This window comes from Trachurus trachurus (genome assembly GCF_905171665.1).
Source record: "Trachurus trachurus genome assembly, chromosome: 24".
NCBI lineage: Eukaryota > Metazoa > Chordata > Actinopteri > Carangiformes > Carangidae > Trachurus > Trachurus trachurus.
Genome location: NC_139910.1, coordinates 9,822,278 through 9,838,852, shown reverse-complemented (window position 1 = coordinate 9,838,852; position 16,575 = coordinate 9,822,278). Strand labels below are relative to the sequence as shown.

General features: G+C 41.2%; 1 protein-coding gene across 1 annotated transcript; it reads right to left on the bottom strand.

Moving 5' to 3' along the window:
* Positions 1-267: 267 nt before the first annotated feature.
* On the bottom strand, positions 268-16,255 carry gpr176 (G protein-coupled receptor 176; the record flags this gene model as incomplete). Its single annotated transcript, XM_084001342.1, has 3 exons — positions 268-1,492; positions 4,363-4,615; positions 15,976-16,255. The coding sequence occupies 3 exons, from the start codon at positions 16,253-16,255 to the stop codon at positions 268-270; spliced, it is 1,758 nt and encodes a 585-aa protein (XP_083857468.1).
* Positions 16,256-16,575: the final 320 nt, after the last annotated feature.

Here is a 16,575-nt window from a genome sequence, read left to right as displayed (position 1 = left end):
ACAGCAGTGTAAATATTTGATATCAAATTGATTTTTGTCCAACAGGAAAACGGCAGAGCCTCAGGCGGCTGGCTTTTATGCAGTGAAGTGTAAAACCTGGACTTCTATAGTGGCTACGACGGCTTCTGAGAAAAATCAGAAGTCAAAAGGTTTGAATTAACCAAAATAAACCAAGCATCTCACCGAGCAGCTTGACGCATCAATATCCCGCTGAGGCCCGCTCGACCCGCTGTAATGGGGAGCGTCCGGTGTTGCAGATCGGAGGCTTCACTGGTCGACCGTAGGAATGGTGCTGACCTTATTGTTCCTGCTGATCCTCCGCTCGGGCCGCGGTCTGGGCAGCTTGGTCTGGATCAGCTCCTCGGGCGTGTTGCCCAGCGGAGGCAGCAGTCTCTTCTTGCTGTTCCTGGTCTCGGGTAACCACTGAGGCGGGAGCTCAAACGGCCCGAAACCAAACTGTGTGGCGTCCTCGGCCTCCGTGGGCGTAGCCGGGGCCACCTGCGATGAAGAGGCGTAGGCGCACGTGTGGACCGGAGAGGCACGCGGCGCCACGATGGCAGGAGGAGGAGGGGGGGCTTCTTTGGTGATGACCAGCCCCCCTGGACCCTGCAGAGGCTCCTTTTTGGTGACCACTAGTCCTGCCCCACCCTTCAGCTCCTCCTTTGGTCCGGAGCAAGTTCCTGATCCTTGAGAAGGCATCTCGTTCTCCACGTCTTCCTCCTCCTCCTCCTCCTCCTCGGGTCTGAAGATCTGCTGCTGGCCGATATTAAACATCTCCAGGAGCTGGCTCCCGGAGCGCCCGGCCGCCTCCAGCCCCACCGGCTCCCCGATCGCCCCCTCGGCCCCCAAAGAGGCCAGACCGCCCATGCTGACCACGTTGCGGCGGCTGTAACGTCTGTGAACTCTGGCCAGCAGGTCCAGCCAGCTGTGACGCGCCGAGCGGTTGACGGTCAGGAACAAGAGCGGGTTGGTCAGCAGCGACACCTTGGGGAGCCAGAGGGCCGTGAGGTACAGCGAGATGGGCAGCTCCTTGGTGTCCGCCAGAACGGTGCGGTAAACCACCAAGGCCCCGTAGGGAGCGGTGCAGGCGGAGAAGGCCAGCACCACGGCCAGCAGCGTGGCGTGCAGCTCGGCCTCTCGCTGGGACACGTACGGGATGGAGATGCTGTTCTGGGGAGTCCTCAGCGCGGCGATGATCACCTTCTTCTTCTGACTGGCACTGAGCGCTCGGCGGATCAGCAGCATGAAGAGGAAGACCAGGGCGAGAGGCAGGATCACCGTGGTGACGTTGTAGATCAGCACGTACACCATGTGGCCCAGGGAGCGCACGTGGTCGTCGGAGCAGGACGAGGTGACGTACACGTCCGTCACGTTGGTCACAGCAAACACGGGGAGGCTCGCCACCACGGCGTGGACCCAGATGTAGATGACCAGGTCTCTGGATCTCGCATCTGAGATCTTCCTTTCTAACGGGTACAGCACAGAGTAGTATCTAGAGACGACAAGAAAATCCATCAGTACAGAGCCAAGCAACATACATGATCTTCTTACTGTGAAAATGTGTCAAATTGGCCCATTGCCATAATCCCTATAGTCATATCAGTAGGTTCTTTACCTTTAATTGTCGGTGCAAGCTATTTTTAGAACGGCGGAGCAGAGCCGCGAGCTGCTCAGAGCTACGCTACGGAGGCTCATGGGATTTCTTGGTTTCCCTCATTAAACTCATCAAATACACAAGTGGTGAATGTGCAGTTCACAACTTGTCCACGAGAGCGTTTTGGAGTTGTTGGATTGTGTATTTGATGAGCTTGATGAGGGAAACCAAGAAATCCCATGAGCCTCCGTAGCGTAGTTCTGAGCAGCTCGCAGCTCTGCTCCGCCGTTCTAAAAATAGCTTGCACCGACAATTAAAGGTAATGAACCTACTGCTATAACTATAGGGATTATGGCAATGGGCCAATTTGCCAAAATGTTGAACTATCCCTTTAAAGTGAAAACGTCTGCTGGGAAAAAGCAGTGTTGATAAACCTTCTGAAAATCTCTCATTAGATAACTTAACATAAAAAAACACGAAAATACCAAAACATCCACATCAATAACACTGAAGAAGAGATTAAAGTATATAAGTGCCTAGAATTCATGCACTCGTTGGCTGAAATACTGAAATCTGCAGACATCAACTCCACCCTGCAGCTCCTTCAAAGAGTTACAGTGCTACTACTGTGTACTGTATTACCGCGGTTTATTGGATGCATTTGTCAGCACTAGTTTGTGAGGTGTTTTTCTATACAAAGCGTGAAAATGTTCTGTAATTGCCTCTCAAAAATACTTTAAACAGCCAATTATGGAAAAACTAACTAATTTGAATGTGGAATTACAATTATAATGAAAGTAAATAATGTTTTTTTTCGTCGACTGAATTGAGCTTTTGAAATACTGCTACAATATTGGGTGAATGTTCTCCAATAATTTCACCGGAGTGGGATGAAAGGATTTTCTCTCCCTTTATCGGTGGTGTATGCAGAAGTTAAAATTGTGTGGGTGTTTTTTTTTTTTTTTAATGCACACCCACATCAGCATAACTGGATCTCCCCACAGCTGTATTACAGATAATAGTAGAGCGTCTCTTGTCCTGTTATTGTCTTGTAATCATAAACAAAACAAACTGCATTAGGGACTCGCTTATTTGCCTGAATTGTCCCTACATCAGCACATACGAGTATATGAGAGTGTGCCTATAATATAAGAGCCTATAACTGTGCTGCAATGTCAGTATATCCACAGCCTCCTTGAGAATAAATAATTCATCCGTTTGATAGCATTCTGCTTGTATGAGTTGCGATGGAGGTGATATACTGTAATATTGTAGCAGGGAAACCAAGCACAAGAGGAGGCTGCAACTACACAGCATCCGACTGCAATCACCAGAAAATCCCATGAAACCCACACTTATTGTCAAAGCCTACTGTGCTCGGTGTGGTTATGCTGATTTGATGAAGCCCTGCATGGATTTTGATGCTTAAAGGGGAATGAATGTGAGTCACTCTGTTAGATGTTGAGGAAAAAGCAGGATTTTCATAAATGCTGACATTACAAATGAGGAATTCAGCTTGTTTGCTTTCTTTCCCCTCATTTCCATTTCTATACTGTGTAGCACGCTAAGCTTGTAGCTGTTAACCAGATATACCAGTCTTCTTATCAGCCTGAAAGCAAATAATTACCTGCCCCAAAATGTTTTTAAAAATGTAATACCCAATGTACATTTTACTTCTAAATACTAAGAGTCCCCGAAAATGTCCCCGATTTTGATTATGAATGGGAGAGAATTTTTTCTTTTTTCTGGTTTTGATTGTTACAGCTCTAATGTTAAATGCTGGAGATGTTATATGACAAAATAAACTCTGCTCTTGCAGCCTCAGCAGAGTAGGCTATTCTTTAATCTTAATAGAGTGGCACTTTGTTGATGCCGTTTAGTTTTGCTGACGCTGTTACATGGGCAAATCATGTTATTTTCATTTTCAAAAATAATTTCTGCAGCAGAAAGTGGCACAATTTTCACATCAGAAATATGGTCAGCTGAACTAAAGAGAAAGGGTTAACTGTATCTTACATGATTTTTTTTTTTTTAAATTGACAAACACATATGTAGCCTAAAAGAAAAATGTTTCGGTGAAGTAAACCTTGCTTTTAGATGAGTAAGGGCATGATCACCATTATTTCGTAAAGTGCGAGGTTCGTGGAGGAAACAGCAGCCATCTCCGGCTGCTGTTGGCTGCAGCTTTTAACGCCGCAGGGAGGCTGGGACACGGCCTCTCAGCATGGCATACGCATGCTCCATCAATCGCAGCCCCAAACACCCCCCACTCTCATCCACACCACAGGGTGCAGATGGAGACCGAAAAAGACACAGGCAACCTTCCAGAGTTTAGTCATTGTTTGAGTCCTTGTTGCTGCACTTTTTTTTTTTATTTGTGCTCCATTTTCAGGGAAAAGGATTACTTCAGATGACTCAGCCGGGCAACGTATTGATAAACTGATCAGAGAACCATCCACTTCTCGCAAGTGGTACTTCCACATGCCGTGAAGTGAGTGGGATGTGCCCACTAGCCTTTTTCAAACATATATTTCAAAGTCAGTGGCTCTGGCTGCAGAACTGAAGTGAGCGGAAAAACAAAACATCAGTCATCCTACTCAAGGGCAGAGAGCTCTTTTGGTTTTTACCTATTTTGTAAGATGCTTGGATTTTAATTTCAAGCGGAAACCTTAATTATCCGTGACTACGAAACATACCATCTAAATATACTTTAACTATGTGTGTAAACTGAAAAGGATTTCACGCCAGACGTTGTTCTCTGATCTGACCTGTCGAGTGCGATGGCGCTGAAACTCAGCACGGTGACAGAGCAAAAGAGTTTATGGAGGAACTTGATGATCTTGCAGACCACCAGCGTGTGAAGCCACCAGCAGCAGCGAGGGCTGGCCCCGAGCGCCACGTCGAAGGGAACGCACACCAGGCCGGCACAGATACCTGAACACGCCAGGTTCTTGATGAAGCGATTGGTCACGGTTTTAAAGACATTTGTGCAGCAGGTGCACCACAACACTGTAGCGTTACCTGTAGGGAGAAAAGATGAAAATCATTAGAATAAGATAAGACAATAAGACATACAGTTGGTTTTCTGCTGTTTTCACTTGGAAAAAAATGTTGATTTCAGAAATACTGATTAGGAAATCTGTCAAAGTTAGAGGAATACACCTCTTATCAACCAAAATATTTACAGAGGCTGAGCCCCCAGATTTTTCTGTATCCTCTCCGCACGGTTTTCCTTCAAGCACTTGACTCCACTTTCCTTCCACATCGCAGAAAGTAAATAGTTAGGTCGCCTGGAGACTCTAAATTGCCCATTGGTATGAGAGAAAGCAGACCGTCTGTCTAATCTATGTGAGTGAGCACAGATGGGCGGATGATTTCTCTACATAATATGTTGGAACAAATCGGTGCCAAGCTCTTCATTTTTACACCACGTACCTACACTAAATTTACCTCTCAACTGGTGCCACCAGTCGTTAAACGTTTAAGGCCAAAGTGAACGTGCAGCTGGATTTTGTTCATTATCGATCTCCCGTTCGGCCTCATCCTAAGATTTTCCACTGGACTCAGATCTGAGGACTGAGGAGGATACTGAAGTTTGTTGAACTCTGTGTCATGGTCAGGAAACCTGTTTGACTTTTGCTTTGTGACATGGTGCGTTATCCTGCAGGAAGTTTCCATGAAGAGACGGTAAACTGGGACTATATTTAAAACATGATAATAAGAGGCTCAAAGACCAGACTGGTTTCACTAGAATGGACTTTGATTATCACTTCTATAACAATACAAGCTATAACAAAGAATCAGACTTCAGATAGATGTCTTAATTCATCCACTGCACAAAGCAATTTACTTCTTGACAAGCCTAAACAAGACTGTGGAACGATGAATTCTCATTCTCATCATTGAATTTGCATTCAACAGTCACCAAAGTGTATGAAAATAAAACAACTGCTGTTGTTTCCATAACAATGTCAGCAAACTGCAAATTGTGAGCCACTTTTCTTTTCTTTTTTTTGTCATGTTTGGTGCTATGGCTCAGCACAGGTGTTATTGATTGTCACAACATTGGCATAGACCTTAGTGAGCCCGAGAGTAAGGTGAAAAATGTTTCAAAGTGAGTAAATCTTTGTTTTTGTGAAACAGCTATGAACGGAATTAAGACATCTCAGTGAAGTTGATTAACCCTGCCACTACATCTTAACTGAGACTCTGAATTTTGTTTTCGCCTGAACCTGATGTGGTCATGGTCTGTCATGACAGCCCATCAACTTTAGGGTTCGACATGTTGTGCATCCTTACATGTTTTCCTGCTCTGCATGGTTGTTGTGTTTTCCTCTGACCTGTATCTGCAGGATTTTATAAACTACGCTGCTGCAACACGATTGGCTCTTTGGAAAACTACATGAATAATCAATAAGAACGCATGAGCAAGTGGAGGCGTTCTTAATAAAGTGTAATTTTCACCCTAAACTCTATAAGCCACTGAAAATTGAAATCACGAGGAGCTCTTTGCAGAGAGTAGAAATCAATTAAATCTGAACTGAGTGCGAGAGCACACACTCAAGTGCAAGTAGGTTTGTATGGTAAAATCCCTCCATGAATTGGAGCGACGAGAGAATAATGATTTTTAATTGGGTTTAGAAAAGGTGAACTCTATACTCCCTGTGGAGGACCGACTGATGTCAGGTCCCACAGAGACACGTACCAGACTCTCCAAATGTAATTACCCAGAGAGTGTGAGCTGTGCTCTCATTGTGAGAAACAGAGCAAGATGTTCTCTGGCGGCAAGGAAAGCTGTTTTTTTTCCTACCATGATTTGTTTCTCGTGTCTGTAAATGTTCAAAAAGGCCACAGTCAAACACTGCTCCTCCATTATTTGGCTTGCAAAAAAACATTTAAAAAAATACAATGGACCCGATAGAAACTCAGGGCAAGATTAGATATAACAATCAATTACTGTGGATTAGGGTTATTGGGTCTTGAGAGGTTTTTAGATGGAGCATAATTTTCCTAGGATGCGGGATTGTGTTAACACACTGTGCAACGGAAAACCACACAGTATTTCATGTCTAGTAGCCTATTTCGTGGAAACCCAAATGTAGAGGTAATGAATGATAAGGTAGCCTACGCTCAGCCTCGCTGATTTCTGTGAACCTGACTCACCCTGGACAATGAAATTAGCAAGGTACCTAGGCTACATGAGAGATTTTTTTTTTGTACACAATTTTCTATATTATGATAAAAGTATTAATAACAAGCCAAGTTTTCAGTCTATAAAAAAAAGGTGAAAATGGTTATATTCATACTGCTATTTTCTAATGTGGCATCCCTTTTGACTGTTACAGAAATAATTCATGAGGTAATAAAGCACCACCTGAGCAGCACTATGTCTAAACTTGCTGTGACTCGCTATCGGAAAGTGAGGAGATACAGCAGGCCAGGGCTAAGTAGCTTGCTAGGTTGTTAGCTAGTGTCTTCTGAAGAAAGAAACAAATGATTGATACTGTTGTTGCCGTCAACCACTTAAGCACTAACTATGAGTATAAGGAATTAAGTTTTATGTTATTCTTTCTTCAAAAGAGGTGAACAGCTGCACTATCTATGTCGCAATAGCAAAATCTACAAACCGCTATTTGAAAGCAGAGAAACAAAAAAACAATGATGCTAATATGCAGATATTTGCCACCAGTTTAGCATATTTTACACACTTGTTTAGCTTCAAATGTTGTAATCTAAACAAAAGTCTGTTAAACAGCTTTCAACGCTAATGCTAGTTATGTGATTATATAAATAGCCTAGCGCCTTTGAGCGCTGGTTAGAAAAAGCCAGCAATTGAAATAGCAAGAAACAAGTGTTGATTGATGACAGGAAACAAATGGTAGGCCTAGAGACAACAGGTCAAAATGGCCATATATGATAATATGCACACCAACAAACATGTCACTGATTATCTTAGGTAATTAAGCTAATTATATTCAGGTCAATACGGTACTTGCTTGGCTAATGATGGGAGTGTCCATTTTGCAGGCATTTGTTCAGGAAATTAAAAATGTGTGGCAAAAGCCATGCTGCTGCTCTGCCATGGCTGAAAAGTCATTGTTACATACAGTATTTGAACAAACAAAACAACCAGTGCTGCTGTTTGTCCTCTAAGACCTGTCTCAAGGTGAAGAAGGGGCAGGAGAGGTTAAAGATGCAGCGAGAAAATGAAAAGAAGAGATGGAGAAGGAGGATTCGCCAGAGAAGAGAGAGAAAGAAATCTCAGAGAATGGAAAAAAAACAACAACTGTCTTAATCTAAACACAACAGGTTATTTTTATCTCAGCAATTTCACACATGGATAAATCAAATCATAGTGGGATTTAATGACTGATAGCTTCCACACTGTTTACAAATCACCGTAGGTATTAAATCCGGTGTTAGAGGATGATTTTTGACAGGAGAGTCTAACTATAGTAGCTACAGCTGCAATGGTGCGATGTCACACCTTTCCTGTGGTTGAAAAATGCAAAGTGACGTATGTGGGATCACAGTTTCAAAACAATGTTTAATATCAGTAAAACAAGTCCTGTCCTGTTACACGCACTTTGAAGAGATTCCCACCTAAAGTAAGCAAACAGGGAGCTCACTAATGTCTCTCAGATACTAAAGAAGTGAGGGTTTTTTTCTGTTCTGACAGATTTTAATCATGAGCATTAAGGCTGATAATAATCCTATCTGTGATAAAAGCATTGAGTCTATACAAACTACACAATGACGAATGTAAGTGGTTTTTGAAAGTATCTTACAACATTTATAAGTGCTGCACTTTCTAAAGTGGCTTTCACAACAAACTAGTAGTAAGATGTGTCCTTGTGTCTTCATGCTGACAACATTGTGACCTTTTTTCCCCCTTAGTCAGTGCTGCCTGTAAAACCACTTTGTCCTTTTGTGCCTGAAATACTCACCTGACACTTGATGAACACCTTAGCAACCGTGCTCAGAGGAGCCAATGGGGAGATAGAGCAAACACTAAACATGATTGCTTTTTTCCACTTATCAAATGGCAGTCCAACTATAGGTAGCAATACAAACCCACAATACTATAAAAAAAAAAAAAAAGAAGATATTTTTTAGTATGCCTCATGTACATGAAAGTATGTTGTATCATCTATGTTGGACTGGTGTTAGATAATTAGTACTGACATCATGGCTCGTGCAAACATAGTTGCATGTGCTGTTAAAAATCAAAGTGTGAAACATCATTAACACGTTCAACACCTTTGCAGCTGCATTCATGTGGTGTCCGCAACTCCGCATTACTTTAGTCTGAATGAGAGACTTCTTTATGAATCGAAAAAGAGAGAGCCAGATAACCACATAGTTCACATAATTCCTCACAGACCTGGTTCTTGGTGCCATGCACACCGTGGCACATTAATCTGATTTACAGCCAAACTTTGATCTGGACTTTATCAGGGGAAAAAAAGGATAATAGCCGCAGCTTACTAAGAGGAATGTTACAATTAAAAAAAAAAAAAAAGAAGTAGCTGTGCACATTTTCAGCAATACATCCTATTTGACTTCTTTCAGACAATTAAAATAGATGATCAATTGTCTTGTGTGGAGGAGACTGCAGCTTACTGTGGTGTAAAGATGAGGTGCAGGAGAAACAGCCTGGCTCTTTTCTCAGTTAGGAAATGTCCTGTCAACACCAGCAAAGCTCAAATGAACCTGCTGTATTTCATTTGTTTTATCTGATCACAACAGAGAGGTAGAAACTATAGACAAAGTGGAGAGTTAAGTGTCATGAGACATTTGTAAATTTTAAAGCTCCTACATTGTACAAAGTGATATTTCCATGTCTACAGTAGAATTAATAAAACAACCGATCCAGATGCTATAATAAATACTGTAAAGATCTCAGTTCACAGAGCAATGCACATCGCCTGTATCTTTGTGATGACACATCATCGCTCTGAACCTCTCCTCTGATTGGCTCACTGACCAGTTGTTGCTACAGCTCCACAAAGAAGTGGGAGAGAGGAGATGTAAAACTACATTTAGATGTTTTTTTTTTCTTTTTTGGTATTTAAAACCACAAATATGTCTTCTAATGGATATTGTAAAAGAGTCTAATATAGGACCTTTAACAAACAGCTTATCTGTTTGCCCAGTACTTCTCTGTATTGTCTTCATCTATACAGTAATTTGTTATGGAGGTTTATAGACAAGGTTTGCAGGATAGATTTATGGGGATTTGTGTTTTATATTCTAATTATTCATATTCCACAATTAGATACATCTACTCATACCTGAAAGAAAAAATAGATGTTGTTTAAATATTTACAAAGCAATCTATATTAGTAAGGGCAACATATGAAAATCTGGGAACTAAATCCTTACCAAGAAATTTCTTCACAATTGTCTTTAGGAACGTGCGTAATATCATGTCTTAAAATGTTGAAATTCAACTCCCGTGGGAAACCCCCTAAAAAACGACTCAAAGTTGGGGTACCCGTAACTGGATTTTTGAACATTCCGAAATGTTAAATTTGGCCTTAAATAACTTGTGAGGGGTCAAACTAGGGGTTTTTCATGATTCCGAGTTGATCGCAAACATTAGTTTTACAGCCAAAACACTCCTTGGTGGAGAAAAAAACAGCCACACCCACTTTTCTTGTTCATCGGAAACCCTACTACCACCAATAGAATGTTGGTGCAGAGAAGCCATTCCATTCATTATCATTGCAGAGGTTGTGTTACATAATACTACTAAATACTCAATATAATATAACTTTTATTCTACCCTTTTTTCTATAGGACATTATACAGACCCTCCATGATTTTATGATGTCACGATTGCAACTATTAATGCAAATTCAATCATGAATTCTTTGGCCTTGCCACTGCAACTTTTCAGCAAATTTGCTATCATAGACTGCTGTGGCTAGCTGTTTTCAGCTGTGGCCACAGTGTTTCCATTTTCCATTTCCATTTTATTTGCATGTCTGTGTTTTTATTAGTTATTATAGATAGATAGATATTATATATTACTAGTTATTGTTTTCTTATAACATTAAGTTTTATGCGGATCGGGAGCGAGAGAGAAGGAAAGAAATGAGATGCACACCAGATTTCACATACCAGTAAAAACGGAAACATAGCCTACACAGCGCGCGCACACACACACACACACACACACACACACACACACACACACACACACACACACACACACACACACACACACACACACACACACACACACACACACACACACACACACACACACACACGCCTATCTCTATAATGCATTATTATCATACTTATAATGAGTTATAATGCAGTTATAGCACTGTATAACTATAGTTATAAACACTCATAAATGATCATAATGCTTTATAATAATCATAACACAGTATAAAGCATTTTATCATGACTTATAAGGTCAGGTATTACGTTATGTTATTGTTAGTAACTCGTTGACAATGACCACATCGATAATGCATTATAAATATAGTTATAATGTGTTACAATTGGCTTATAAACATGTATAACTATCATAATAAACACTCATAAATGATCATAAGGCTTTAAAACAATAAGCATAACACATCATAGAGCATTATAACTCTATTATAATACTTGACCTTAAGCCATTATAAAATGCTCTATAATGTGTTATGCTAAATGTTATAAAGCCTTATGATCATTTGAGTATTTATAATGATGGTTATACACTTTTATAAGACAATTATAACACATCATAACTATATTTATAATGTATTATCGATATGGGCATTGTCAGCGAGTTACTAACAATTATAACGTATTATACCTAAGTCACAATAAAATGCTTTATAGTGTGTTATGATTATTGTTATAAAGTATTATGATCATTTATGAATGTTTATAATTGTAGTTATACAATGCTATAACCACATTATAACTCATAAGTATGGTTATAATGCATTATAGAGATAGGCATCAGAGTCTTACCAAAATGGTTATTAGTTGGCTAACAGTAATTAATATGGTTAGTAAGCCAACTCCAATGTGCGACTGAATCTGATGACCATCTCTGACCATTTTATTTTCCTAAATGCTAGCTGACTGCTCCATTAGCTATCAAACTAGGAAAACATGGTATAGGCCTATTGTCATCACGAGGATTTTTGCAGTTAGGTTTAGGCGGTGATCTACTATACTTAATAGAATACATTAGAGATACAGTAAGCTATTCCTGTGCATGACAGAGGTTTTCTTTAATGTCACAAAAAAACTTTGACTATTACTACTGAATACTTAATATAACTATATTCTACCTTTTTCCATTGTTGGACATTAATCTAGCACACACGTCAATCTCATGTCAAAAACCTGGGGGCCAGATCTGTCCTGCGATACACTTTTATATGGCCTTCAAAAAAAATATTATGTTAATAATGGCCCACCAATATAGCATTCACATTACTCACATTACAAATCCCATAATACACTACAACAGCTACCACAGTCATGACCAAGCAATAGGCCCAAGCTGGAATGAACAAGTTTGTGACACACTGCAACATCTTTTTCCATTCTTCAAAAACGACCTCTTAGAGCCTGGATGCTCTATAGAGATTGATGCTCAGTGTGTGTGCAGATTAACATTACCATGTTTGCAATCAATGTAGCACCACTGTGTATTTTTTGTGCTTTTCCTATCTTCATTTCGAACAAACTTGTTTCAGTTGTTGCTGGTATGTGAAATCTGGTGCATGTCCACTGTCTTTTCTCTCTCGCTGCTTGCTACCGATCTGCATAATACATGACATTTATAATAACTTTTTTAATAAATTTAGCAACACCACAAAATCCTGGAGGGTCTGTATAATGTCCTATAGAAAAAAGGGTAGAATAAAAGTTACATTATATTGAGTATTTAGTAGTATTATGTGACACAACCTCTGCAATGATAATGAATGGAATGGCTTCTCTGCACCAACATTCTATTGGTGGTAGTGGGGGTTCCAATGATCAAGAAAAGTGGGTGTGGCTGTTTTTTCTCCACCAAGGAGTGTTTTGGCTGTAAAACTAATGTTTGCGATCAACTCGGAATCATGAAAAACCCCTAGTTTGACCCCTCACAAGTTATTTAAGGCCAAATTTAACATTTCGGAATGTTCAAAAATCCAGTTACGGGTACCCAAACTTTGAGTCGTTTTTTAGGGAGTTTCCCACGGGAGTTGAATTTCAACATTTTAAGACATGATACTACGCACGTTCCTAAAGACAATTGTGAAGAAATTTCTTGGTAAGGATTTAGTTCCCAGATTGGTCAAATATCTGCTAAAATGCCCTTACTATATATATATGTGACCATCAGTGATGTCATCAGTCATATTGAAGGACATGGATGACTTTTTGTTTTATGAAAACTAGAAGACTTAATTTTAATGGCTGAAAATGATCCGGAATCTCCCAAAGATATGAACTCCATTGAGCTGAATAGTTGAGGAAACTTGCACAGAATGATGCAGATAATTCAGAATATTTTAACATGTGATTGAACAGTGCATTTGAAATAGCGAGTCATGGCTTTGAATATTTCCCTCTGAATAACAACACTTCAGTGAAGAAGTTGAACAAGCTCAGAAATACAGCATGAGACTCTCCTCGTCTCAAAGTGTCTTTAAGTGACGTCCTAGCACCACTGTCGGCCACACACACACACACACACACACTGGTTGTTGCCTGAGTGAGACCTTTAATGTGAATGTGTGGTTTGAATAACACGAGGTCACGACTCCTCCCTCCCAGGGACGTGAAGAGGAGATGCACGAAAGCATTTATTTACAGCCTCTAACCACTTTTTCATGTCCATGCATCGGGTGTCACACATGATCTGCGGAGACATTTTGACACAACGTTGAACCCTGACTGCCATCTATCTAGAGGTGTGTGTCAGAGGTCTGGACGCCTCGCCACTCGCCGACTGCGGATATTTCCACAAGATAATTGCTGGCATTTTTCAGCCACTCACACAAATTTCCTGTAGGAGATGGAAAGAAATTCAATCACACCCTCATCATCAGGACAACAAACGTGCTACACAACGGAGCCGACATGTCATCGCTTATCAAATAAAGTGCGGTCTGGGGATTAAAAAACAGACGCACTGTGCTTTTATCACAGCACTTAAACCTTTTTTTTTGCTTGAGAATTGAGGAGACCCATTTAAACCTCAAATGTCGCCATGACTTTTATCATTCATTGCTTTATTCTCTGGGTTATTTATACATTCATGGTCAGGTCGAGAGTTGCCCGCTGAGAAAATTGCTTTTTCATTTGGTTGTTTCTCTGTATGCGTTAAGTCAAATCAGCCTTTATACAACAGATCGAAAGGGTGATTCAAATATTTGATGCATTTTATTTTTCATTCATTCAGCAACAATATTCCAGAATTTAAAGTTCATTCTTTCAATAAGTTCATTAATAAAGATTTAATTCGCCTCAAGGATTTTCTATTTCATATTCAAACTTTAGGTTTATTTTATATCTACGTTATATTTACATACCATTTATTTTCACAGTTTCACTTGTTGCTCCCCTGTGGTTCAAAGCTCTGCCTCCGAGATAGCAGCCGAATTAAAGGGTCATATAGCAGTCATATAAATATAAATGAAAGGAAAATGGATGATATGTCTTCCAAGCAACATCTACAACACATAGAAAATACATTTTCAACCATACTGCCAAAAGTCAAACACCTCCGTCATGCTGCTCCGACCCTTCCATGTTGCACTGCACAGCAGGAGGTGATAATGACTCATAGAAAACAGCCTTTTTGTGCAAGTTTTGGTGTCAGTTTCACTGTATTTCATCATGGTGAACGATCTGTGCAAGTGCCACAAAGTCGATGCCTTTCCAAACAGCCCTGACTACTCTGTGTGTGTGTGTGTGTGTGTGTGTGTTTGGTGCAGTGAGCAGTCGGGATATTACAGCCATGCTTGTGACAAACAACACATTCATATGCAGCGCTCATTTTAGGCAGAGGGATTATGTTTCTGGCTGCCGATGTGATGGAGGGGATGTCAAAGCCAGGACCGTGTGAGACTGTTGTGCAGTTCACACGGCTCCTTCCTCACTCATCAGCACCAGCAGCAGCAGCAGCAGTAGCAGTAGGAGCGGTAGGAGCAGAGCGGTAGTAGCCTCCTCTCCTCCTCCTTCTGGCACCAACAGCTTATTTGTCTCAGAGCCAGAAACAGGTTGAAATAAGCTTATATCAGAACAGTGTTTGCAATCAACATCAGCTTACACCTACAACGTTTTACCACCACAATCGACTCTCACTGGGTTCCCAACTTCAAAATGAATCTTCAAGACATTGACACTAAAGCCCACGATTGTTTACTCTGTGTTTTCCACATTAATCCTATAGCCGATATATCTCAGTTGGACATCCAATTCTCCAGTAAACTCCAAGCTCATAGTTCTGAATAAAATGACTTGGACTTGGCTTCACGGTATGCTATATCCAAACCAAGGCTAATTCTAAATGAAGAGCTCATAAAGTCTTTAACTGTATACTATGCATGGTTAATAGGTGTTGTGTGCACATGTTTTGTCTTTGATTGGTGCCAACATGGTGCCAATATCCCCTAAAACTCTCTACTTGACATCAAAGTTCATGTGTACTATGTGTAGTAACAGCTTCCAACAGGAGCGTTACCAAATTACCAAATGGCGCTGTGTGTTTTGACCTCATTGTCTATTTTACAAGTGGGTCAAATGAGTTTACAACCTAAAACCATATATAAATATTTATGAAATGGACTGGCATCACTTATTAAACAAAGATGACACCATCAATAACCATCCTAAAAGTTGATATCGACTATAGTAACATGGTGTATTGGCATTGAGTTGGGATGGCTATGGGCCACAATGTTTAAGAAATAAGCAGTAATTTATTAAATGACATGATGAAGGCTGATATTTCGGTTTTCTTAGTATAATGTCAGGTGTTTCTAGTTGTATCTTTCACATATCAGAGTTGCAAACCTGTAAGATTTCAAGCAGTGACCTCCTTTTCAAATGTTCACATTAACCAGGACCATTGTTAAGACACACACCACCACACTGCTTCCTGTTCACCCAAAGTGTTTTGGCCTTTAGTGATTTGAAGAGTTGTTTGTTGTTGGAAATTGCCTGAGACAGGCTATGTTTCTATTATCCTGATACAAAAGGTGTCCTCATTTAACTTCAATCTGACCCAGACTAGAGAAATAAACAGGTGAGGTTGATGGGAACTATAATAGTCTACATTTGGTGCAGGATCCCGGGCCTGTAGTGTGTGAGTGTGAGAGTCTGAGTGTGTAGCTATATGCTGTGTTGTGCATAGACACACTTACCGAGCAGCGAACCTATGAGGATGAGAACCTGGATGGTGGTGGTGAAGTCCCGGTAGGCTTGGTCGCGGAGGAGGCGCTGCTGCTCCTCGCCCAGCAGCCCGCTCCCCTCGGACGGCGGAAGGCTGCTGCTGTCCCAGCTCAGGGTCGTCGGCGGCGGGCTGGAGCTGGAGCTGGAGCTGGAGCTGGAGGCGTTCAGGAGATCCAGCCAGAGGTGGGGGGCTGCCGAGAAATTGACTGCACCGTCTCCGACCGTCGCAGCCCGGCTCCCACTACTATCCATGTCGGCTCTCTCCCCGCGATCCTCCCGGTTCTCTTTCCTTTCCTTAAATCAGCACCGGAGAGGCATTTGGGATGATGATGATGATGATGTTGACTTGCAGGGGGCAACAAATCTAGAGATGATGTGCAGAGGAGATGTCAGAGAGACGGACACATGTAGGCAGTGCGCCCAGCTGCCTGCGATGATGAGATGATGCTCTGACTGTCAGTGAATATGTCTGATAGATCAGGACGAAACATGCTGCAACAATCGCATAGGGAAAACGATAAGAGAGTCTAAACTGCAGGGTGCTCCATCATTTCTCCACCACACAGATGCAA